Source organism: Hoplias malabaricus, chromosome Y, assembly GCF_029633855.1.
Source record: "Hoplias malabaricus isolate fHopMal1 chromosome Y, fHopMal1.hap1, whole genome shotgun sequence".
NCBI lineage: Eukaryota > Metazoa > Chordata > Actinopteri > Characiformes > Erythrinidae > Hoplias > Hoplias malabaricus.
Window position 1 is genome coordinate 1,587,203 of NC_089820.1, and position 26,662 is coordinate 1,613,864.

Genomic DNA, 26,662 nt, shown 5'->3' on the forward strand with positions numbered 1-26,662 from the left:
CCTTTATGACCACCTCCTTGTTTCTACAATCACTTTCTATTTTGTGAGTTCTACAGGCCATAGAGGAGAACGTTGTTGTTTTATAATTAGAGAATACCCTTTACTACTTACAATATATACACTATAAATAAGTATGTATATAAGTACGTATACACACACACTATATATATATATATATATATATAGGGGTTGGACAATGAAACTGAAACACCTGGTTTTAGACCACAGTAATGTATTAGTATGGCGTAGGGCCTCCTTTTGCAGCCAATACAGCGTCAGTTCGTCTTGGGAATGACATACACAAGTCCTGCACAGTGGTCAGAGGGATTTGAAGCCATTCTTCTTGCAGGATAGTGGCCAGGTCTCTACGTGATGCTGGTGGAGGAAAACGGTTTCTGACTCGCTCCTCCAAAACACCCCAAAGTGGCTCAATAATATTTAGATCTGGTGACTGTGCAGGCCATGGGAGATGTTCAACTTCACTTTCATGTTCATCAAACCAGTCTTTCACCAGTCTTGCTGTGTGTATTGGTGCATTGTCGTCCTGAAACACGGCACCGCCTTCAGGACACAATGTTTGAACCTTTGGATGCACATGGTCCTTCAGAATGGTTCGGTAGTCCTTGGCAGTGACGCGCCCATCTAGCACAAGTACTGGGCCAAGGGAATGCCATGATATGGCAGCCCAAACAATCACGGGTCCATCCCCATGCTTCACTCTGGGCATGCAACAGTCTGGTGGTACGCTTCTCTGGGGCTTCTCCACACCGTGACTCTCCCGGATGTGGGGAAAACAGTAAAGGTGGACTCAGAGAACAATACATGTTTCACAATGTCCACAGCCCAAGACTTGTGCTCCTTGCACCATTCAAACCGACGTTTGGCATTGGCATGAGTGACCAAAGGTTTGGCTACAGCAGCCCGGCCGTGTGTATTGACCCTGTGGAGCTCCCCACGGACAGTTCTGGTGGAAACAGGAGAGTTGAGGTGCACATTTAATTCTGCCGTGATTTGGGCAGCCGTGGTTTTATGTTTTTTGGATACAATCCGGGTCAGCACCCGAACATCCCTTTCAGACAGCGTCCTCCTGCGTCCACAGTGAATCCTGTTGGATGTGTTTGGTCCTTCTTGGTGTTACGCTGACGTTACCCTGGATACCGTGGCTCTTGATACATCACAAAGACTTGCTGTCTTGGTCACAGATGCGCCAGCAAGACGTGCACCAACAATTTGTCCTCTTTTGAACTCTGGTATGTCACCCATAATGTTGTGTGCATTGCAATATTTTGAGCAAAACTCTGCTCTTACCCTCTGCTAATTAACCCTTCACACTCTGCTCTTACTGGTGCAATGTGCAATTAATGAAGATTGGCCACCAGACTGCTCCAATTTAGCCATGAAACCTCTCACACTAAAATGACAGGTGTTTCAGTTTCATTGTCCAACCCCTGTGTATATATATATATGTGTGTGTGTGTGTGTGTGTGTATGTGTGTAAATGTAAATGTTGCCAAAACATCAATTTTAATTATTATTTTTATTTAATACTGTTGTCGCTTTGGTAACTATTTGCTGCTTTTATTTTTCCTTTCTAATTTATGTTATTGTTTCTTGTTGTTATAAAGTATATTTTATTGTTCATATATGCATATATGAATGTCTGAAACTCCATGTGTTTTTTTTTCTGTGTTTATGGGAATGAAATGTTTATGTTTAAGCTACTCTCCTATGGGTGAGGGATCAGAAAGCCCTTTTTCTCTCTTAGTCCCAAGGCATGAGATAATGTAAACCAAACTCATGTTTCACCATATTTAGAAGAGAGAAATAACCATATATAAAAGAGAGAGTGAAGAGACGACAAGAACTGGTTGAAATTCTCTCCAGGATTCCATGAGTCCATAAGGCACTGTTTTTTTCTAATAAAAATGTATTTACAATTTAAAACATGTCTACAGAGGATCTTCTTTATTTATTCATCATCTACACAACACCATCACTAAAGAAAGACAAGATATAATGTTTGGCGATATTGTTCTAATAACAGACAGACAGAGAGAGAGAGAGAGAGAGAGAGAGAGAGAGAGGGAGAGGGAAGTGGTGACTCTGGGCCTCGCAGTCATTGTGTGAGAAGCATTTGAATGCATTAGTTGAAATTAAACCCACATATGCTTGAATGCAAACTAGTCTCTGAATTAAAACCTAATTTGGACATATGTGATATCAGCAGAATCATAACAACCTGAACTTTAATAATTATCCAAAAATGTTGAAATTTCATCAATGCATAGCATTCAGGCTCTGCTTAAAACAGATTGCAACTTGCCTTCTAAACATCCCACATAAACAGCTGTAAGTCAAAAATGTTTTTACCATCTGCACAAGCAGTTTTCATATGGGCTTCCGAAAAGATCTTTACATTTTGTTGTTATTGCATCCTTAGGTGGTGCTATATTTTAAGTTTTTGTCCAATTAGAGCACCACCTATATGTGCAATTTGATCATATTTGGCACACTTTTTCAGAGTAATGCCCTGCATAGGTGTACCCATTTTGGTTTGATTCAGGCCCACTCATGTTTGTTGAAATATTGCAGCAAAAGCATGTCCAAAGTTCAAACTTTTTTTGATATTCATTTACCTACAGGAAATACAGGTTGCAATGAGATAAATTGTTTGTGGACAGGATGAAAATCCAGGGACTGGTTCAAAAAGCACATACCTGAGTATTGAGAAAAACTGCATTTTTTGAAAACAATTGCAATAGCAATGTTGTGAGACACTACAGAGAGTATATTATAAAGCTATTATAATGTTGATATTAGTTGATGATGTTCAGTTTTCACTGAGATATACCATATGTTCAGGTTAAAATCATGAATTGTGCACCCTTGTGGCTATCAACACAAAACTTTATAGGCTCTCACAAAGTGTGTGTATGGATATACCATTCAAATTTCATAATGATTGGGCATTGTTAAGCCTGTCAATCACCTGCTGAAATGTGACTGGTCGATGACATTAATAATTTTGCCCATATCAGATTATCCTTAATTTCCCAAGTGTATGCTTTCTCGCAGAACCAGAATGCCAAACGTCAACTTGATATGCGTTGTAGATGCTGAGATATTGCCAAAAAAAGACATAACTACTTATTATAACGCCCTTATAATATATCATGCACCAGAATCATGTCTTGAAGCAATGTTTGAAAGTTCATGTGATTTAAGTTAAGTAAACAGGGGTCAAAGTAAAACATATGCCATGAACGTTCAAGTTCATTTGCATATAGCGGCCATCTTGATTTGAAAGATCGCAATTTTTTTTTATAAATATTGACCAGCAAACTGTTGTGAACGTTTCTACATCAAGTCCATGTGAATCGAATAAAAACCAGAAATTAGTTCGCAAAAATATGATTAGCTAATCATATTTTTAATATGATCGAAATATGCAAATTAGCGCAAATTAGCCTCAAGTGGTTTTCCTTCTCTGTAGCGCCCCCTTTAGGCCTATCGGGCCTAGCTCGAGCGCCTGTGTACACTACTACCTGCTGTAGGTCTTACGGTTTGTGCTGTGCGATTCGTTTTAAGGCAGAAGAAGGAAAAAAGGAATTAAAAAATCCTAACAAATACAATAATAAATCAGCGCACTGCTAAAAGAAGCCCGCCTAACCTAGGACAAGAACGGCAGGTAGGGGAAACAAAGTGAGTCGGATCATGTAAAAGATTCGACTCCTCAGCAAACGGCACATCACTTTAGCGTTCCCTCACTCAGCGGAAATGGAGCGGTCCCTCTTCCCCTCTTCAGCTCCGCTCAGCTAGCGATTCTCATGACGTGACGATACTCCGCAGACCAGAAGACCCTCCACAATGTTGTTATTTATTTCATAAAATGCGCTTTACCTCGCTTTGTCGAGATAAAACACATCTGAATGCACCTAGCAGTTAGCTTGGAGGCTAGCAAGCTAACCAGGTCCAAGGCCACCAATGAAGTGTGATTTAAATTACAGACGTAACTCATTTGTAAAGTCTTGTTTCTGCTTGTGAAGAATGGAGGGTGTACTTTACAAGTGGACTAATTACATGACAGGTAATAAAGGCTTTATTAATGTTAATTTTCGCCGTCACATGGAATAATGCTAGTTACCAAAACAACAGAGCCTCTGGGTTAGCTGACTCAGCTGCAAACTTTTAGGCAGTTGTGAGATGTTTTTTTTTTTTTTTTTCAAATACAAGCTAAATTCTTGGTTAGTTTTTAGAGGATATTTTGTAGCTTTGTGGGTTTTTTCAGTAATAAGGAACTCTGCTGCTGTCATTACTTAAAAAAAACTAGGGTTTATGAACATCTTAATAATGCTTGGGAACGATTTAAGGTTGGGAAACTAATAATGCACGGGAACGACTTAATGAGGCATGGGAAACAGAACGCATTAAAAAGTTGTTGATTAAGCTGTTTGCACATTTTAGTTTTACTATGAAGGGCTCTCACAAGCAGAGCTCTGCAGAATTCTAATACTAACGTCTACATTTTCACGTCTCTGCCACTATGGCTTCCTTTGCTTCATATAGATTATAGTTTAAAAAGAGGAACCATAAAATCATATCGTCAGGTCTTTTTCATTTGCTTGAAAGCGAGCAGAAATCAACTGACCTGGTGCAATTCCACAAAGCATAATTTCTCTGTAACCCAGATAGTTTAGTCTAAAATTGAGGATTTTCCAATAAGATTGCCCCTCAGTTCTATTCTAACAATTTTAAGATTGGACTAGCTTGACTTTGATGTTTGTTTAATTTGGGGAGAATCTGAGAAATCCTGTTTACTGGAAAACCCCAGTATTTTTTTTTTACATAAATCATGTTTTTTTTTTTTTTTTGTAATGTCAGCCTGTGATGTTCTCACTAAAGGACAGTCCATGACACTTTATCTACCTGCTAGATTGCAAATCATTTAGCACTTTGGCATCAATAAATGTGGTTAAACTGGAATTTGAAATATGTGAGTTCACATGCAGCGTTTACTGTGTTTTAGGATGGCAGCCACGGTGGTTCGTCTTGGACAATGGAATTATTTCATATTACGATTCCCAAGATGACGTTTGCAAAGGTAGCAAGGGCAGTATAAAGATGTCAGTGTGTGAAATTAAAGGTAAGAGCATTCAGTCTGTTTATAATTAATGCAAAATAATTTTGAAATGTATTACAGTGTATTGCCTACCAAGCAGGGAGCGTTCAAAACAGTTTAAAAGCTTAATTCTTTGTTTTTTAAACTTCCTCTTGGTCACCAGTTCACCCAACCGATAATACTAGGCTGGAGCTGATTATACCAGGAGAGCAACACTTTTATGTGAAAGCTGTGAATGCAGCCGAGAGACAGAAATGGCTAGTGGCCCTGGGAAGCTCAAAGGCTGGCCTCATTGACACAAGGACCAAAAAAGAGAGAGGTGGGGCATTTGCTACATCGCAACTACATTTCCACTGCCATGTCCTTTCCACTTTTTCTCTCTCTGTCTATTTTCATTGCTAATTATATGATTGAAAGTGCAAACAAAAAAAATTTGACATTCTATACCCCACGCAGAACTAACAGAGACAACTGAATCGTTGAAAACCAAGATGTCAGAACTGCGTCTTTACTGTGACTTATTAATGCAGCAGGTTCACACTATTCAGGAGTCAGTGGAACAGGAGGGAGACCATTCCGAGGTTAGACACTGCACTTCGCATTTCGTTTATCAGTAACAACAATGCAAAGTTTGCTAAAAATACTTGAAGTTAATAGTAGCCCAAAAAAAGCCTTTGTAAATACATGCCAAAATGTTCATACAGGTTCTTCGAAATGCATTGATAAGCTAAATAAAACTTTTTTTCATTTTTTTTAAACTGTTTTAATTCGTGTGCACAGGTTTTTAGCAATGTTAGACTTACAGCTATAACTCTAAAATGCAGAGGCCAAAATTTAACTAGAAACATGTCTTGGCTTATCAACTATATCTAGGGTAAGTGGAAAATTATATAATGTAGAATTTTTACAGAATTGCTCAGGTAGGTAAAGTCTCTTTTAAAGAATGCCTGAAATGTGATGGGTAACTGGGTACAATCACAGTCATTTTAGCATGATTTATGTTATTAAATGGTCAGTGTCATTTATTGTTTATATATTAAATACATTTAATAAAATTGTTATTTATTGTCTCGCATTTTGCTCACTTGTTTTTTTTTTTTCATTTTCACAGACAAGGAATGAGGCTTCATCTTTGCTGAGCGCCACATGTAATACCTTCATTCAGACTTTGGAGGAATGTATGAAGATTGCCAATTCCAAGTTCCAAACAGACATGTTGCAGTCAAGCCCTTCAGACCCCTTAATGTCCCCTGTTTCACCCTCTCTCGTCCAAATGGCCAGGGTAAATAGCACATCTCAATTAATATTGTTTTTGTTTTTTACCAAAAAAATCCCACCACTTGTATTGAAAATATAGTTATGGACAGATTTAACAATGCTGTCATCTTGATGTCTTGATCATTGTTTAGATGAAGCGGTCAATCAGCCATCCAGGCACATATAGTTATGACAGGTACAGTGTAAAATACATTTTTTTTTTAAATACACAGTGGGCTTGTTTTTGTACCATTGATTTCTGTTTCCTGCTCTTAAGGTCTAATGCTCAGAAAGAGTGTGTGACAGTACAAAGGTCTTCACAAAGACGAACAAGGACATGCTCAGATACAGAAGCTCTTAGTGATGGTGGTACAGAGGAAATGGAGCGTGAGTTAGTTTCTTTAAACACACAGATTCACAAGATCCCTGTCTTCATTGAATTATAGAAAAGCACAACTCGCATTTGACTGCAAGAAATCAATAAGTTTAAGGCTATGATTCTGCCTCTACAGCTATGAAGAAACTTGCTACTTGAGAGTATTTTCAGTAGATATTTCATAACTTTATTCAAGTAACCATGTACCTGACTGCTTTTACTTCCATTTCAATAACTTCTACTACAGTTTTGTATGTAGGATAATGTAGGAATTGTGTGTAAATTTGAATAAATGCAATCAATTTTTTTAGTGTAGACAATGTCTGTGGTGTCTTTCCAGGTGTCATTCCATTCCCTTATTGCTGTTTTTTTCCCTTAAAGGTCTTGTGCTGTTCCCCAAGGCCAGCCTAAATGGTGATGCTGCAACAGTCATCCCTGAAGAGATTAGTACAAGCACCCGCTTTGGGTCGGAAACAGACACTCCAGAGTCAGACCTGTCACTTTGAGCTTGGCAAGAAACTTTTTAGAGGTAGAAAACCTGAAGGAATACTGCTGTGCAGCGATCGTTCGCAGTGTGTATTGTTGGTGTTTTAGGAAGTATTATTTCTTCAATGAAGCATTTCGTTGCACTTTATTAATGAGAAAACTGCAGAAAAACAAGTCCAATCTGAATGTTTGTATTTTTACAGGTATTTTAAATTGCTTTGCTTGCCATAATGTTGTTTTTGATTCATGATACATAATAATTATCATAGGCCTTTGGTGAAGAACATGGAAATTCACTTTGGATTTCATAGCTGACGTGTAGCCTATGTTGTTTTGTGCAGAGAACCTTAATAGAAAGGTTTTTGTTACAGTGCCAAGGAACTGTGTGTACTGACATTAACTCTGATGCTTATTTGCTTTGTTGTTCACTTGGCATGCTCCAGTGTTCACTAGTTTATAAAACAAAATACACAATTATTTATTTTCTTAAGTTGCCAGATTGACAGTAATCCTGTCACCACACACTCATATAAAAGATTTTTGCCTTAAAGTTTATTCTTCGCATGGAGGAATTTGATGTACTGATAAGTGTAATGTGAAAAAAATACACATTAAAAAGATTTAGGACGATGTTTTAACTTTTATTTTTCGCATGTAAATATTACTGAAAACTACTGTAATGCTGGATAACTGGGACTAGACTAAGAAATATTACATGCCACATTTAGCTACATGTTGGTCCTTTACTTGCCCAGATGTTTCATACATTACTCTTCTCTACCACATGCAACTATTTCCCTCTAAATTGATCATCATTTCTTTTTAAAACCAAATGTATTTAACTGTGAAAAAGTTTGCCCTTTAAAATGTCTGCTTGCGATTAGCAGGTTGAAAAGCTACAATATAAATACCTGCACTAATCGTTTATTTGAATCACCTAATCTAATGATCAGATTGCAGAAAGATACAGCTAATATAAAGATGGGCTTAGAACATCAGAAAACAACACAGGCTTTTTTTTCACTTAAAATGACAAATGTTGAAGCTTGTATTACAGTTAGCAATAAAATCATTTGGATCACATTCAGAGATTTAGTCAACAAGGAGGCAGCAGAAAGAAAAAAAAATGCTTTTAGTACACGTTTCTAAGTTGACTTGATGCTTCCATTGGTATATTTTATTCCCTTAAACTGTAATGATTTGTATGATGGCCTACTTTTCACTTCACTGTCAACAACATAACATACATAGATGTTTAATTATAGTTTATTATAGTCACAGAGCAGAAGAGGAACATTGGTAGGAAAAAGCAGTATCTTATAAGGTTTTTCGATGCACTCCCAGTATCATACTGGTCTGCCATTTTGAAGTCCTGGCCTGGAACCTGGATTCAACATCCAGATTTGAAGACTTCTGTTCAAATGGCGCACACAAATCTAGAATCAGCTAGTTTTCTATTCTTGACAAACTCAGTGAAGGTGGTTTACTGTGCCCTCTTCTGTGAAAATAGACCTCAATGTATTTTTATTTATTATTATTATTTTTTATCTTGTGTTTAGTGACACCTAAGTTTTCTAAGGTAAAAGGTGATTCAGCCTTACAGCTCAAAATCTAGACTAGAAGCATGACTTGGTTTATCAACTTTATCCTAGGTATGTAGAAAAGTATATAACTTAGAACACAATCTTACTGTAAAAGAGTTTAATAAATCAAATTGTAAAATAAATTATATATAGCTTGCTTTATATTATTACATTCTCAATACATTTGCAATTTATATATTAAAAACATAAACAAATAATTTCGTTTAAATCTAATTGTGAATTTGGCTAATGTTGTAGACTTTCTCACATTTTAACCCCTTCTGATTTGTTTCCTCTTTTGTTCTTATAATAGTTTTGTCTGTTTTCACAGACAAGGAATTAGGCTTCATTTTGCTGAGCACCACAAGTAATGTAGCCATCTCAGCAATAGACAGATAGATACCCTTTTCCTGCATACATGTTTGAGTCATACTGAATTGTATTCAGTGATGGTGATCAATTAAACCCTCAGTTAAACCTATGCACCTTCCAGGCCAGCAAACTAGGCAGTTCCCCAAATATGAATATATGTCACAGTAAAAGAGCTATTTCACATATAAGAATTCTAATTTAATCTTTTCTATCCCTTTTCAAACTTACTAAATATATTCCATTAATTGATTATTCAGACAGATTTCTAACCACCAACTATGAGGTAACTATATCTTTTCATAAGGAAATGGCTGCTCGACTTATTTTTAGCCTTCCGTCATCTGTACTTGTCATTTGATTTTCATTTAAAATAGCTCAGGGATACATGAATGATTTCTCTGGAGTGCGATTAATGTTTGTTTTCAGACAGCTCCATATGCAGGGAGAAAACAGGTGCAAATGAAGCATGGCCTCAGGATCATGCTGGGGTGTCCCTGAGGGTGTCTCTCCCAGCTGGCAAGCCTGTGTCCACAAAGCTGGTGCGCCCAAGTTGTGAGTCATGATCCTCAGCATGAGAAAGGTCTCAAAGTTGTGCAAAACAACAGATGAAGAAATGTATGCCTAAAAATGTTGCAAATTACCAGTACTAAATATTGTTGTTAGATTTTTTTATGTCCTTATATGTTAAATACATTGTTTAAATACTTTTATTAAGAATAGATATTCCCAGTAGGATTAGATTGTCATACTTGGTTTGACATCAAAATATAAATTCTCTTGTCCATGCAGCAAGGAAAAACAAGCTTTATCTAGTTTTATGATTTTGTGTATCATTCAGTCTTTACAGCTTCAGCTAGAGCTTGAACTTCTTGATTTCAAAGGGCCCATATTACACCACTGCGCCAAAATGGCAACCTACTATCCTATATTTTTAGAGGCATGAAATTTTAACCTCTTATGAATTTCACTTAATTCCACAATTTATTGGTTTTTTTTTTATGTTAGAAATTGTGTAAAAAGCCACTAATAATTAATAAATATTATTATAAAGAACAAGATAAAAAAAATCTCAAAAGTTGTCTACTAGTATGGATGTTTAGAATAATATATTATCTAGAGCAGAGTATGGTCGCTGGATTATCTACTTTGTACCTACATTCATTGTCCATTTTATCAGCTCCACTGACCATACAGGAGCACTTTGTAGTTCTACAAAAACAGACTGTAGCCCACCTGTTTCTCTGTATACTTTAGTACCAAATCAGTTTTTAATGGTCTGCACCCCCACAAGACCATCACAGAGCAGGTATGATTTGAGTGATGGATCAGTCTCAGCGCTGCAGTAACACTGATGTTGTTGTGGTGTGTCAGTGTGTGTTGTTCTTGTACAAGTGGATCAGACAGCGAAGTTACTAAACATTTTCCTTTCACTGTGCACTCTGTTAAACACCTCTATCTCGCTGGTCCACATAGTCAATGTGAAGTCAGAGATAGTAGCTCATCTGTCGCGTGTTGGTCATTCTCTAGTCCTTCATCAGTGGACACGGGATGCTGTCGGCTGGATATTGGGTGGTGGACTATTCTCAGTCCAGCAGTGGCACTGAAGGTTTTAAAAACTAGCAGCACTGCTGTGTCTGATTCACTTATACCAGCACAACACCATCAATACGTCAGTGTCACTGCAGCACTGAGGATAATCCACCACCCAAGTGATATCTGCTTTGTGGTGGTCCTGGCCATTGAAGAACAGAGTGAATTGAGAATAAGAAATTATGCAAAGAAACAAGTAGACTACAGTCTGTAATCGTAGAAATACAAAGTGCTCCTTTATGATCAGTGGTGCTGATAAAATGGACAATGAAAGTTGATACAAGGTAGGTATTTCTATATTTTGTATTTTATTATTATTATTTTTTTTATTAAAGTGAAGAATAGCAGGATAACATGAAGGTCATTGCAGTTTACATGTCCCTAAGAAAAGTGGATGTAAGAATAATGTATTATCTACAGCAGAGTGCACAAGCGGGAATTAACGTTGATGTTTTCTGTAGGAAGGTCGTTCTCCACTGGTTCTGAATAATCTGCCAAGTAGTACGGTGATACTGAGTCAGTAGAAGTGACATCTTCAGCGGAGAGGTGGGCAGAGGAGCACCTGCTGTGCTCATTGATAGATTTCTGCTCGTCTTCATCAAGCTTCTCTTCCACTATTTCATCTGAGAAAGATGAGAATTTGCACGGGTTATATGTTGTTTGTGTGTGTTTAACATCATGTGTCACCATTTTTAAAAAAAATCATAGACCATGGAAATAAGGGGCCAAATGGGTTCACCAGAATGTATAAAAAGCATGGTGGGCTTACCAAAAATAATTTTATCACCAATGTCCTTGCAGACAACCAACAACAAAAACAAACAAATGTAACTAAAATAAATTAAAATATCATCACTGTCAAATAAAAATATGTATTTCCAAAAATAGTGATACATGTATAAATAGGAAAAAACCTTAACTTTCAATGGAAGTCAATACAAAAAGATTGTTTTATTGTATACTCCATGTAATTTTGTAATTTCTATGGGGCCATTTGTCATGAAATTCATACATAATGTGCAGGTGAATTGCTGGGTTCAAATGATGTAGTAAACTCAAAATGTACAAACATGTTATTCATTGGACAGTGATGATATACATCAGGAGCACACACACACACACACACACACACACACACAACACCTAAAAGGAGTCCCTTTACTTGGTGTGTTATCATGAGAACTAATTTGCAAGGCTTGCATTAGTTTACATTGTTTTACCAGACCAGAGAACCACACCAATACTGTGGAATAAGTGTATTTTTTCATGTAAAATCACCAAATATCATTATATTATGTTATATATTATATAATCAAAAAAAAAGGGCAAGGACATTAACCTCATGTTATTTAATGATAAATACAAATGATACTAAGCTTCCAAGAGGAGAAGTTTGGAAAGAAATAAACATCACATGGTACTATTGCTATGTATTTTTTTTTTATTATTATTTGTTATTTGTATTTAATGTTAATGTAATAAAATATATGTATTTTAAAATGGGTTTTTATTAGTAAATACATTTCTATTTTTAATTTAAATATCCTCAGGTGCCTAAAACAGAATAAGTTTCAAGGTCCATGCTTTAGAGCAAGTGAAAAGCAAGATGATAGAAAAAAAAGTTTCCCTTTCCCCTACTGTCTAAGCTGTGTTCTTCTTCTTGGTGATCGTCTCTGTAAACATACGTCTCCTTCCCTTTGCCCATAATCTGCTCCTCAGAGAACTGGAGGTTCTGAAGCAGGAAGTATGTGGTCATGAGTCCTTTGCCTTTCACCTGGATCTCCCCTCTTTCACAAATGTCAAACATTTTATCCTTCAGAGCCCTAGAGAGCACAGAAGCAAGTGCTTCTATGTTACATTCTTCATCATACATTCCAGTGTTCCTGCCTTGTGCCCAATAATTAAAGGTTAGCTTCAGACCCACCGCAACCCTGAGCAGTATCAAGTAGTTAAAGAAGATAAATTAATAAAGGAATATGTCCACATTATTTTATAATGGGAGCCATAACAATGTTCAGAGTTAAAATATTACATTTGAAAATAATGTTCAAATATAAGCAACTCATACTTGCCATCAGTGAGAGTTTGAACCCAACACTATGGCTGTTGCTGTAATTTAATTCACCCCAAATTACTTAATTTATCCTAATTCTAGTGCTACTCACTGTTGGCTGGAACTGGCCTGAGCTGTTCATTTGAGGCTTGACTTGCTGCTGGTGGAGGCAGTTGGGCTTTAATAGGATGATAGGTAGCTAGATGAGGTCTCAAATTCAATGTATTTCCTTTTTTCCCTGACCTTTCTGGCACAGATTTTGCTTGTTGCTCATCTAATTTGGCTGGCTCTCAATTCTTATTTGGTTGAAAGCCAAACTGCTCCCAAACAGGCCAAGCTGCATTTGGTTTGTGACCAAATGTTGCCGTTCAGCAGCAGTTCAAATTCCAACGGTTGTGAAAAACATTTTTTTTAAACAAATTTATTTAACATTCCAGCGTAAAACAAGAAAGACCTTGGCTGGACAATTTTGTAGTTTAATATTGTGGTTATTGTAATATTGTTTCAAATTTTTACTTGTTCCAGAAAATTTTAATTATTTATATTTGTGTTAGATTAGGGTTAAAGCTAAACTCTGGGCCTGCACACCTCTTATATTAAACATTTGATGAACATTAGTAAACAATGGCACCAAGATGTATGTAGTGCCAGTAAGTTTACAGATATAAGTAAAAGTTTACCAGTCCAGGGATGGTGGTTGTGTAGCTCCAGTTGTGTTTGTATGTAGATTTAAGCCTGTGGATTACCTGTATGTAAAAGGGCTCAGGTGTATGTGATCTGGGACTCCATGACTCTCCATTCGAGAGGCTGTGTTGACTGTGTCTCCAAACAGGCAGTACCGGGGCATTTTTTCACCCACAACACCAGCAAGCACAGGACCTGTGTGTAATCCTACTCTGATCTGGAACATACAAGAACAGAGCATCATTAATCTAACTCAAAAAATATTAGTTGCATTAATTCTTTTGTAATTAATGATCATTGTCATCTCTAGTTCCAAACAACTGTTAACTGAACTCCCTCTTTAACCTGTCTGGAAAGACCATGTTTACATTTGAGTGTAATATTTAGGGCTGACACTGAATAGTTGAAAATTCATTGATTTGAGGAGCCTGATTCAACTTGTAAAGTGATATGAAACAAGGATTAGTTCCCATACGTTACAGAGACAAACATTTTAGGAAAACAATGTGTGTGTGCAATACCTTTATGACCACCTCCTTGTTTCTACAATCACTTTCTATTCTGTGAGTTCTACAGGCCATAGAGGAGAACTTTGTTGTTTTATAGTTAGAGAACACCCTTTACTACTTACAATATATACACTATAAATAAGTATGTATATAAGTACGTATACACACACACACACACACACAATATATATATAGGGATTTTTAAGTCAGAGACATATCTAGCAGAATAATAATAATAAAAACAATAATAATGATTTGCACACACCAGATTGGCTGTAGATACATGTACACTAATAGAAATGACACACTGCACTTTATAATATAAGAGCCTACCTGGAATGTTTATTTATATTTTAATATTTTATTTTTTAATATTATGTTTATATACTATATATTTTTTTCATTTATTTAGTAAGTTATATAGTAAGCAAGTAATATTTATTTATATATAATAAGCATATTTAAAATCATCTACCGATTTACAATATAGGAAGATAAAAAAAATATACATATGGTAAGTTGAGAGGAGAGGGAAATCAAAAAATAAAATATAAACAAAAAGAAATACCAGAAATTAAATGGAAGCAAAATTTGAGCTGGGATTTAAAAGCTGATGTTCATATTGTAAAATATATTTACTATAAATTTTAATATATATGTATAGCAAGCTCTAACACAAATCAGCACCCCTTCCTCCCCCCACGTAACCCCACCACCACAGTTACACACAGAAAAGAACCAACACCTGTATTGATTGCCCTGTGATAGGATTGGTCACCTCCCTCGCAGCAATCCTCATACCCAAGGCAAAGTTTGCCACTCGTTCAGCGTGGGTGTCCTTGGGGATCGGCACACCGCCGACAACCATATAGGCATCACCAATTGTCTCTACCTGTAGTAAAGGCACAGTCATGTGATTTCAGTTTAAAAACTGCAGCAAACATTTCTATTCAGAATGTTTGGTGCAGTGTTTTCAATATAAATTACATATCACAAATGTTTCATAAGTGGGTGGCAGCAAGTAGTGTCGCAGTCACACAGCTTCAGGAACCTGGAGGTTGTGGGTTTGAGTCCTGCTCCGGGTGATTGTCTGTGAGGAGTTTGGTGTGTTCTCTCATGTCTGCGTGGGTTTCCTACCACGGTCCACAAACACACGTTGGTAGGTTATTTGGCGACTCAAAATTGTCCGTAGGTGTGAGTGAATGTGCAAGTGTGTGTTGCCCTGTGAAGGACTGGCGCCCCCTCCAGGGTGTATTCCTGCCTTGCGCCCAATGATTCCAGGTAGGCTCTGGACCCACTGCGACCCTGAACTGGATAAGGGTTACAGATAATGAATGAATGAATGAATGAATGAAATGTTTCATAAGTTGTTAATGAGTTGCTTGCTACTAAGAACTGTGCAAAAAAGGCAATTTTGTAATACTTTTATTATCACTTTATTTCATTGATCTTGGAGAAACATTTAGATGCACTGAATCAGTGCACAATTACTTAGACATGCTTCATAAACCTGAAATATAAACATAATGATTTTCTGACCTTGTAGACATCATGGACGTTTGTGAGGCGATCAAACTTGGAGTACATTGAGTTGAGCATGTGGACTATCTGGATGGGCTCACAGGCTGCACAGATATTAGTGAAGGTGACCACATCACTGAAGAGAATGGTGCAAACCTTAAACTCTCCTAAGAGGAAGAAACATCAAGAAAGAGAATTAATACAACGAATGAATTACCCTAATATGAAAACTGTACAAACCTGAGACAGACAGATGAAGGCAATTAAAACATTTGGACTGGACCTTAAAAAAGCGATACATCATTTTGCAAAAGTTGCAAACAAATATAATGAAATATTTAATCTTTTCATATTTTTCTACAAAGTGCAATTCAAACCAGATTAAATATCAATTTGCTTTGATGTCTCTAAATGAATCAAAAAATTCTACATAGAGTGGGACCACCATATGAGCGTAGCCATGTTTAAAATGGGTTATATACAATTTCTGACACATCCAGGCCACAGATGTCATAGTTACAGTTTCATAACATGAATGTGATACATTGGAGGAATGATAAAGAAAAAAAAATAAAGAGAAAGATAACTGCAGAGGAGAACAGAAGTTCCAGAAGATTTTCAGAGCTTGGGTGCCATAATACTGAATGATCAGTGGTGGACTACGTACACAAATCATGTACTTGAGTGAAAGTAAAGATACTCAAGGTAAAATAGTACTCCAGTAAAAGTCCTCAGTTTAGATTTTCTCTCAAGTAAAAGTTCTTCAAATGTACTTAAGTATCAAAAGTACAAGTATCACGATTTACTACGGTTTTAATTTCCTATTATTATTTTTGAAACAAGACTCTTGATTAATCAACTTGTTTTATGTAAAAAATACTTCAGAGTCACGCTTGGTTCAGCAATATTTCAATACAATGTCATTAATTAGTGTGACATTGATATCTATTAAAAATATCATAAAACATAAAGCACTGAAGGCAAACTTTGTCCATTAGGTCGAACCAAACTGCTGTGAAATTACGTTTTGTGAACAAGCTGTTTTGAATTAAGATTTATGGGCAATTTAGTTACAAGCTTAATTTAATAAAATAAATAAATAAATAAAAATGTAAGCATTGTAGGCCATTGTTCATAAATGGAAAGAGTTTGTATAAATTCTTGATGATGCCAGGGGTGCTGTAGCAGGTTCCAATTTTCATCATTTCTTTTGGCATACGCACTCAATGCTCCTGCACTGACGCTGAACTGGAGAGCTCTGTTTGGGCCGATTCCCTTTAACTAAGTGTGCGCTGTAACTTGATTGGTGTGATTATGCGATTCTTTTGTTTTTAAAATTAAATATATTGTTGTGTGTGAGGCAAAAGTAACGACAGATTACTCATAATGTAGTGGAGTAAAAGGTAAGATACATGACTCTGAAATGTAGTTAAGTTAAAATAAAGTTTCCCCAAATTAAATATACAACATACTGCAGTAAAGTACAGATACAAAAAAAAAAAAAAAAACACTTAAGTACTGTAACAAATTACATTTATTTAGTTACTGTCCACCACTGAGAATGATCCACCCCCAGTATTAACTAATCTGAATGTAGGTACTGAAAAAAGACCACTGTCAGAGGACCTCAGTAATCTTGCAGGACATTATGGGTGAAAAATATCTGTATCTTTAACAGAAAGCATAGGAAAAAGGCGAGCAATATTACATTTGTTTGTCTAGGGCCTAAATATGTGGTTCAAAATATTTATTATTTCTTTATTTCCACATTTCTACTTTAATTTGTTATTCGATGAGCAGTCCTAACCTCACTTTAGAGCAAGATTGGTTAGCTTGGCAACCAGTAAACGGACCACTGACTCCAGTGTCTGGACAGTAAAACCTGTAAAATAGCGTACATCACCCACTGCACCACTCTACAGACATATGTTTGTAGCTTAAGGTGTGGATGATATTTTGTAGGGACTACCTTAATGTTCTTAAACTGTACTCTCTGCAGAAAACAGAGAGAAGACACCAGTGAGAGGTTGAGTCAGCAACATATTAGCATGATTTTTTTGTAATGGGGATACATTGGTATGATTTCACCAATATGTTTTTGGGGCAAATAAAGTTGCATGTTTTGAAAAGTGGGGTCATTTCAAAGAGCAAAGCACCTCCTAAGGACAGAGGAATATCAATTTGTCAAGTTTTGCAGGTCCCTCAGTCCACTGGCTACTTTACCTGCTGCTACCTTCTTGCCCTCTTTCAGCTGGTTAGCGACATGCTGTGGCAGCATGGCATACAACAGTGTCTCTGTCTTTTTCTTCTCCACCTCAAGGTTGCATGAGAGGATGCGCAGCTCTTCCTTCTTGCGCTCCAGCTGGTTCGAGAGTTCAATTTCAGCCAGTCGCTGCTGGTTAAGCAGGATGAGGTCCCGGGTAGTGTCATGTGGAGCAATATCAGCCAGGTGCATCCCTTGCTCCTCCAGCTCCTGCAAACTACGCAGCTTAGGCGAGCACAGATATATCATACAACGGAGAGACTCCATCCATACCATCTGACCTGAAAGACAAACACAAAATTTGTGCATAATATTTCAGAAACTATTTCATATGTACAGTACTGCTGAAATGATTTAGGCACCTGATTAATCTTGGGCACCTAAATAGATGTTGTTTTTCTGTAGTGTATAGCCTTTATGAGCTTCAGAACAACTAATACTTATACCACAGTTAGTGCTGATTCTAATTGGCTGAGGGCTGTTCTAGGATTGCCATTATTGCACAAAAATTGCACGTTGACCAAAGCTCTTCAAGTATTACGCTACCACACACACACACACACACACACACACACACAAGTAACCTAGCAATGACGCCAGCCCTAAAGACAAAGTAAATACCAAAGTCAGAACAGTGAGACATAGAAACAAGAGACACTAGGAAATTACCAAAAACCTCGAATGGCAGACAAGGGACAAGAAATAGGAATATGGAAACATGGAACACCTTTGGAAGGTTCAAACACGTGACAGGGGTGTGACTACTTAAACACAAGGAAAACAAGCATGTGTAGAATAAAAACAAAACACAGAAAAGAGACAAGAGAACCAGACAAAAACAAAATTGGAACAGAACACAGGAAGGAAAGAAACACCAAACCTGACATGGGGTACTGATCTTTGGAACTGTGCCTCTTGCTTATGGCAGCAGTACATCTGTGTCAGCATCTCGTGTTATAGAAATTGCTCTCTTGTATATTATTGCTTAGATATACATATAATGTCAAGATTTTCACTGGACAAGTTCAACCATCTCCTTGAGGACACCCAGTATTATATCTGATTACCATCAATTTATTCCAGTTCATTGGCACCATTCTTGGAGATTAGAAGCAGATACAGGAATCTAAAGTTTTCACTTCTTATGAGAAAAAGTACTGATTGATCAGTGTTTAGATTGTTATGATAAAATGATGTAAAATTTCACTAGTGAAATTTAGTGATGTCTTCACTTAAATAACCCAAGACATGCAATAAAAAAAAAGAAAATGCTCACAATGCCTGGTCAACCTCCTGATTTGAATCACACAACATTTATTTTTTAAATGCAATGCTCCTAATGGCTTGTGACACACTTTATTCACTCACTCATCAATTAATTAAAATCACAAACACACTCATGTTCAGTGGTTCATATCAAGACCGTTTGTTTCCTTGCTGAAATTAATAGTCCATCAGCGGGACCCTCATAACTTTGAAATGAAGAGGGTTTGCTAAGAGAAATCAGCCAAAGCAGCAAACATATTTTTGGATGCTTTCCTTAACAGCAATGACTGTCAAATACCACCTAGAAAAATAATAGCCTATATCCACACACCACTGTGTTTTGCATTAACCCAAAGTACTTCTACACTTATGTCTGTGCACTATATTGTGTGTATTTGTAATGTATAATGTGACATCTAGTGCAAATGTCTCCTTGAACACTATTATTGTTATTCCATCCCACTGATTCTCAGGTCTGTTCCCCAGATGGTCTACATATTGTCTGTGTACCTCAGTTGGACTATTTTAAGGGTCCTGAGACTCTTCTTGTGGGAAAAACTGGCCACAATATATGTCCAAATGTGTGAAGACACTTCCTCAAAATCTTCTTTGAAAGAGTATTAACAGAAAATGTGAACACTTTTCCACCTTCCTGTAATAGCAGCCTTTACTTTACTCAGAAAGCTTTATATTAATAGCTGATGCTTTGATTGTGGTAAATTAGTTCTGAATCACAACCATCATTCCAACTCATACTAAAGGTCCTTCATTTTTTCATTAAATGCTGCTCTATTATTACATACTAGTGTACACTAAAAAGTACACACACAAAAGCATTCCTCCAACTTGAGAAAGCAACACATTTTAATGTTTTAAGGCATGTCAAAATTAATGTGTTAATAACACAAAAATGGCTTTTCATATGATAAGAAATTGATTAAAAACCTTTCCATTCATTAGAACAAATATTTGTGCTATTTTTAATTAATGAGTTATTAAGAAGTATTTTGATACGTGACGTTACCCAGCCCCCCATTATTGACCAAATTGCACCAAAGTGGTCCGATTCGATAGTGCTGCTGAATGGTATGTGCCTGTAAATAAATGGCATCTGCCACATAATGACACTTAAATACTAGTCTCTGAATCATTCACAGGGTGACACTTGCCCTTTACAAACCAAGTATTAAGCTGAAGAAACGTATCAACTCATCTCAGATTAAATCAGTGAATCTGATCACTAGCCAGGAGCCATAGGAATGGTGACAGGGGAAAATACTAACTTAGGAATTTAATTTCCATGGCTATTTGCTGGTGTGGTTAGTGATCAGAGTTACTAGGTTAGTCTGAGATGAGTTGTTTTGTGTTTTTTCTTTTATGTTTACAAACTGACGCATGCCATTCAGTAAATGACACTTGCCAGTACTTGCCACTAGGTGTCACCGAGCCCTCTCTAACCCCTCTTTAACCAATCTTTAGACTGAGGTTAGCACAGACCGCCCAATTAACATAAAGACCCATAAATGAATAAATAAATGTAAAAACAAATCATTCATTATCTGTAACCTCTTATCCTGTTCAGGTTTGTGTTGGGTCTGGAGCCTACCCGGAATCATTGGGCGCAAGGCAGGAACACTTGCTGGAAAGGGCCAGTCCTTCACAGGATGACACAGACTCATTCACACACTCACACTTACAGACACTTTTGAGTCGCCAATCCACCTACCAACGTGTGTTTTTGGACCGTGGGGAGGAAATTGAAGCACCCAGAGAGAACACACCATATGGGCAGAACACACCCAACTCCTCACAGACAGTCACCCGGACCGAGACTTGAACCCACAACCTCCAGGTCCCTGTGTGACTACCTGTTGCACCACTGTGCTGCCCATATTTAATTTAATTATGCCTTTTTTCATTAACTATACCTAATAATTGATTCAATTTATATATTTATTATTAGGTTAATCTTAAATTAAAGCTCTAATGTCCACAAAGTTCACAAATGTCCAGATCACTATTCTGCAAGTATTCCATTAATAATCATCTGTAAAATGATAGTACCTCGAAGCTTGAGCATGGCTTGATTTTTTAAGTCCTCAGGAAGTTTCTCCCTCTTAGCCTTCAGCACAAACTGGCTGTTGATGAACTTCTTGATACTGTGAATGTTGAGGGTGACCTCAGGATGAACCACAGTGAAGTGTTCATCCAATCGTGTCCCTCTCTTCTGCAGGCCCAGTACAAACTTCTGAATGTTCACACCAGTCTGCTTTACTACAAGCTGCAGAAACAGATGTCATTGGGGTGTTGTTGTGAATTTCAGTTTAGTTTAATGTATCATACATGTTGTTCTTGTGTTGTTGCCATACCTAGTACTTTTTAAAAAATCAAGCATAAAACAAGATCTCATGTTTTCAAGAAAATCTGCTGATACATTTTTAAACACTATCCAAGTTCAGTTTCAGAAGTTTGTATTCTCTGGTTTCACATCCCAAGCAATCTTCAAACACACTCAGTCAAAAGATATGAAATCTCGCCTCTGAAATCTGCACAATATTCTATAGCGCCATAGTATTGGAAGATTTTGTGTCAGAATTCTTTCTGAAGCAATCTATCAATGTCTCTTTAGATTGTGTTGATCACACTGTATATCAGTCACATTCTTTGGTTTAACAGCTTCTGCAAGTTTTCTGAAGACTTACATTTTGGTCAAAGACAATATGAAAGGGAAAAGAATTGCAAAAGGCTTTCTCCTCAATCCACAGTCTCCTCGGATAGCTGGGGTAGAAAGAGTGTGGAATATTGTCTGAAATGGAAAAAAAAGGCATAAATATATATCCCACTGGTAGGGTTTTAAGAGTATGTATTAGCAGCTATGCCAAAAAGTTAACAAAGGTAGGATTTATTTTTACATTTTTACACATACCACATTCCACGTCATTGAGAAGCAATGATCTTAATCAATAAAACATATACTATTTTAGATTTCATATATGGAAATATGCTGTTTATGTCAGGCCACACTGTGCACACTGTGCATTTTCGATGTCAGCTCTGATTAAAATGCTAGAAAATATGTAATACATTAATATTTTCTGTATGCAAGAAATAAAGTGATACTGGAAACAGAACATAGGCCTAATGATGTAGATGACAGTTCTGTTCCTGGTGGACCTACCTAACATGACCTTTTGTGCAACTTTTTTGGGTTCGGGCACATTCTTTGGGTGGACCTCTGTCTTGGCCCCTTCGTTTATCTGTGTCATGAGGAAAATAACATGCTCTTTCTTCCCTGTGCGTTCCTCCTCCTCCGGCTGCTCCAGGATGGTCATGGTCACTTTGCTACCAAAGAAGTCCTTTGCCACTGCTTCGATTATGCCTGCCATGTAGTCATGGAAACAAGACAAAAGTGGAAGAACACAGGTTCTTTGGAATTAGTCTCTGAAGTTGATCTCAATGTCACAGAGTCAACATGTGTGTATATAAAATTGTGTACCAGGTACTATGTGGTGGAGTCCTTTCCTGTCTGAGTAATAGTGGAGCATTGTCCTTCCATCATTCGTTCGCTCCACACGGAAAGAAGGAGCATTCATCTCCTGAAATGAGATTATAGCATGAATGAAAGTGCTTTAAATATGTAAGTCAAAGAGTTTGCATTAATTCATGTGGTCACACTCCTTAAAATGACATGTTTACTGCAAATGAGTGTGCTTACAGAGAGCTGTAAAAAGTATCGAACCTGATAGGATAATGCCAGGTAACTATGAAGGGCATCAAGATTTTCAATGAATTCTATCAAGTTTCCACCAAGTGTGCGCAACATTGCATCATAGCCAGACATCTTACAGAAGCTGAAGAAGTATTCTCCAAACAGCTTTAGTACCACCTCGGAGGACACATCTAGAAGACAAAGCACAAAGCAGGGTAGATTTTCAGAACACTTCAACCTACAGAGAAATTGTAGCAGATCTTTATATTAACACATTGTTTCAGAGTGTTATTTCATTTCATATATTTATTTTGTATGTGGTTCCATACAAAGACTCCAGATTGTCCTCGACCAAGAATGGGATGACCCGGTATTACGGTATTAGAGGATGACATATTGAATGACCAAATGGATTAATGGATTAATTTTGGATGTGTGACATAATGTCGTTTTCTCATCATTTACTACCCCTTGCATAAATGACAGAATCACGATATATATATTGTGGGTTCGATTCCCGCTCCGGGTGACTGTCTGTGAGGAGTTGGTGTGTTCTCCCCATGTCCGCGTGGGTTTCCTCCAGGTGCTCCGGTTTCTTCCCACAGTCCAAAAACACACGTTGGTAGGTGGATTGGCGAATAAAAAGTGTCCGTAGGTGTGAGTGAATGTGTGTGTTGCCCTGTGAAGGACTGGCGCCCCCTCCAGGGTGTATTCCCGCCTTGCGCCCAATGATTCCAGGTAGGCACCGCGACCCTGAATTGGATAAGGGTTACAGATAATGAATGAAAAAATATATATATATATTCTACATTAAACTGTTCCAGCTTTCTCAAATAGCAGTTTACAGTTTATACATAAACTTTACAGGGTGGAGTCTTGTCAATTATAAATGTCAGTTTGAGAACCAGACCATTTCCTTATTATGCCTTATTCTGTGGCAAGGTGCATTATTGTCTTAGAAACAGCTTTTTTTGGTCACCACAAATCTATATTCTGTTGATGGAATGGGAAATGTCCAAATGTAAATGTATATCTGAGCTTTGACAGTTGAGGTAAATACACTAATCTCCTGTGGTTTTCTACATGACATATATCATAAAGATACTTTTCTTTCGACCGTCATCTTCATAATAACAGCACCAAGTTCCCACAACATCTCCCTGGCCAGCGGAAATTTGTTAATTATCACTGAATATCCCTTTCATCCAAATATTCACACTTTTCTATTTGTAAATACCAATACATTCAGCAGAATCCTACACTCCTGTCACAGAATTGAGTCCTGGTTCTGCACATTTGTTTTTGATTTGTCTTGTCCATTTGCATACTGCTTGAGTTTTCAATCCTGATACTTTGACTTCTACTCCTATTTTTCCTTGCATTAACTTCCTCAGCTGACTGGGAACAACCAACATTTTTACTATTACTTTTTTTGGATTTCCTTCTTGAAGGCCTTCTATAATAATTTCTATTAATTCTATCTATCTATGTGTAACCAGAATATCATACAATCATCAATATCATTTATTTTGTGTCATATCTGTGATTTGTTCATTTGTAACAAGGTGTGTTTCTGCTTTGCATCCTGTGATGGTGAGTAGGCACCGGATCCACTACGAACCTGAATAAGATGAAGTGGTTAAAGAAAATGAATAAAGGAATGAATGTTGTAGTAGAAACTCATTTTTTGACATTATTCCAGATTTAACATTTTTGCACACATTTAGTTTCATATCTTCACTGCAAAGTGCTATCTGTGTTTTCAAGAATTACTAAAATGTTAATGTCTCCTTTGCTTTTTTCCTAAGCTGCAACAGTGTCAGCTGGGTCCTTCAAGCCCAACAGTCATTAACCTGAGCCCAGATGTGCAACCTGTCCTGAGGTTCACACCTGTCCTTGGCCGTGCACGCTCTCAGGGATCTGAACTGAACATTGTCCTCTGTGACACGCTGCTCTCGATGGGCAGCCTTCAGCAGGGACATTGTTAACACCTACACACAGCTTTCACTTGCACTCTGATCAGTATACAACTATTCCCCCAAGGCCGTCGCTTACGGAAACACTGCCCACAAACAGCCCGAAAGCCTTTCGCTGGCTCTTCCTCTATATTCTTTGTCTTGCTTCTAGTCTCTGCCTTCATTTATACGGTCTGTATTTAACCCTGAGCCCATTGAGGAATAGCAAAGTACACTCAAGTACAACTCAGTACAAACTATGGAAAGGAGGATGTTTGTGAAATCAGGACAGGAGAGTTGATGAATGGGGGTTGGAAAAAGAGCAATGCTTTAACTAAGTTTGAAAATTACAAGAACACAGGTTTATCATCACACGAAACATCCACAACACTTGATGCATTTTGGCCCTGACCTTCAAGGTTAAAAACACTGGTTCGCAGTCAAAATCTGTGTGAATTAAAGCTCACCCAGCATTTTGCAAGCCTCTTGCACCAGACGGAGAGTGATGACATCATCGTAAATTTCATAAGTCATAAAGTTGTCTTGGACCTGGGCCAATGACCTGAAAAAATATGACTTTGGTAAGAAAGAAGGACATATCACTGTAAAGACGGACAACTCAGCTGAAAACAGTTGCTGACCTTAGATTCTCCCATGTCTCTTCTCCAAACCTTTCAACCACAAGTGTCCTCAGACATGTATTAATGAAGCCATACTGTTAAAACAAGGAATAGTGCAGAAAAATTGTGACAATCTCTTTGTTATTGTTTTACCTTTCTTATATAGGTATACACACATATTAGATTTTATCAATTAATTATTTAAATTTTGAAAACTCAATTTAGCTAACCCCATGCACTAGAGAAAAAACACTATTTTGGACAGCTGCCAAGCAGAAATTATTTGTATGGTGGACCAATCTCAGCAGTGCCACAATATAAAACATTAATGGGCATTTAGTGAATGCTGTATCGATACAAATGAAAAACACAAACTGTACTTGACAAAAAAGCTATTATAGGTTTTACTGATGTCTTATCACATGATATAATATAATATGCAGCTGATATGGTAATACCATTGCAACTCATTGAAACAAAGTCTGATTAACACCCAAATTAAAATCTCATGCATTATAGATAATATCTATTTTCAGTACTTTACCACGCACACGCACACGCACACACACACACACACACACACACACAATACTGAAAATGAATATTCTGAAACGATACACACACCACCTTCATTCTTGAATTAACAAGTATAGCATAAACAAATGTATGAACTTATATGAATCTTTATGGACATCATCACACCCATCAATTAAAAATTTACTTCAATGAAGTTCAAATCATTTACAATAAAAATATGTGGCATTTTTTATACTTATTACTTAAACAAAGAAAAATCTTGCACTTACCATGCCTGCAGCTTTCCAGTTAAGTGGCTGTTGTCACTTGTGTGACTGAAATGATGTCTTTAAATTTTGGCCAAGACACTGCTGTCCAGTTACATGTATCTTTAATTAATCTAAACCCCTCCTTCCTAATTTCTTTTTCTCCTCCCTCTCTCTCTCTCTCTCTCACACACACACACACCAAACACAAACTAAATAATCATTTATTTATTTATTTATTTATTTATTGCTAGTACGGACCACGCCCGTAGAGGGTGAAACGGGGAGGTGAACTCAGAAGTCTTTTGGGGAAGAGTTAAGGGCGGCTTATGAATGCGTATGAAGCCGGACTCCCCCCGTTGGTTAAATGAATATGAGAAAAGGGTGGAGACGGGGTGGAGGCGGGAGCGAGTTTAAAACAGGAGGCTCAGTGGGCTTGATAAAGGCCGAACACGGCTCCGAATACGGGGATCAGCAGGAATGACCCAGCGCGGAGGAGCGAGCTGACGTCGTGAAG

The 26,662-nt window shown here is 37.3% G+C and overlaps 2 protein-coding genes across 2 annotated transcripts; one reads left to right on the forward strand and one right to left on the reverse strand.

Moving 5' to 3' along the window:
- The first annotated feature begins 4,032 nt into the window (after nucleotides 1-4,032).
- On the forward strand, nucleotides 4,033-8,061 carry LOC136679110 (pleckstrin homology domain-containing family A member 3-like). Its single transcript, XM_066657412.1, has 8 exons — nucleotides 4,033-4,087; nucleotides 5,027-5,143; nucleotides 5,283-5,438; nucleotides 5,576-5,700; nucleotides 6,231-6,401; nucleotides 6,529-6,572; nucleotides 6,654-6,763; nucleotides 7,134-8,061. Exons 1-8 carry the CDS (start codon nucleotides 4,048-4,050, stop codon nucleotides 7,256-7,258), a joined length of 888 nt encoding a protein of 295 aa, XP_066513509.1. The 5' UTR covers nucleotides 4,033-4,047; the 3' UTR covers nucleotides 7,259-8,061.
- A 3,096-nt stretch (nucleotides 8,062-11,157) lies between these two features.
- Nucleotides 11,158-26,235, reverse strand: LOC136679575 (guanylate cyclase soluble subunit beta-2-like). The gene is made up of 14 exons (XM_066658185.1): nucleotides 26,170-26,235; nucleotides 25,385-25,458; nucleotides 25,211-25,305; nucleotides 22,819-22,979; nucleotides 22,576-22,675; nucleotides 22,258-22,458; nucleotides 21,782-21,885; nucleotides 21,144-21,360; nucleotides 17,774-18,094; nucleotides 15,569-15,717; nucleotides 14,775-14,921; nucleotides 13,583-13,737; nucleotides 12,422-12,606; nucleotides 11,158-11,406 (listed from the first exon to the last, which is right to left on the reverse strand). The coding sequence occupies exons 1-14, from the start codon at nucleotides 26,170-26,172 to the stop codon at nucleotides 11,198-11,200; spliced, it is 2,121 nt and encodes a 706-aa protein (XP_066514282.1). The 5' UTR covers nucleotides 26,173-26,235; the 3' UTR covers nucleotides 11,158-11,197.
- Nucleotides 26,236-26,662: the final 427 nt, after the last annotated feature.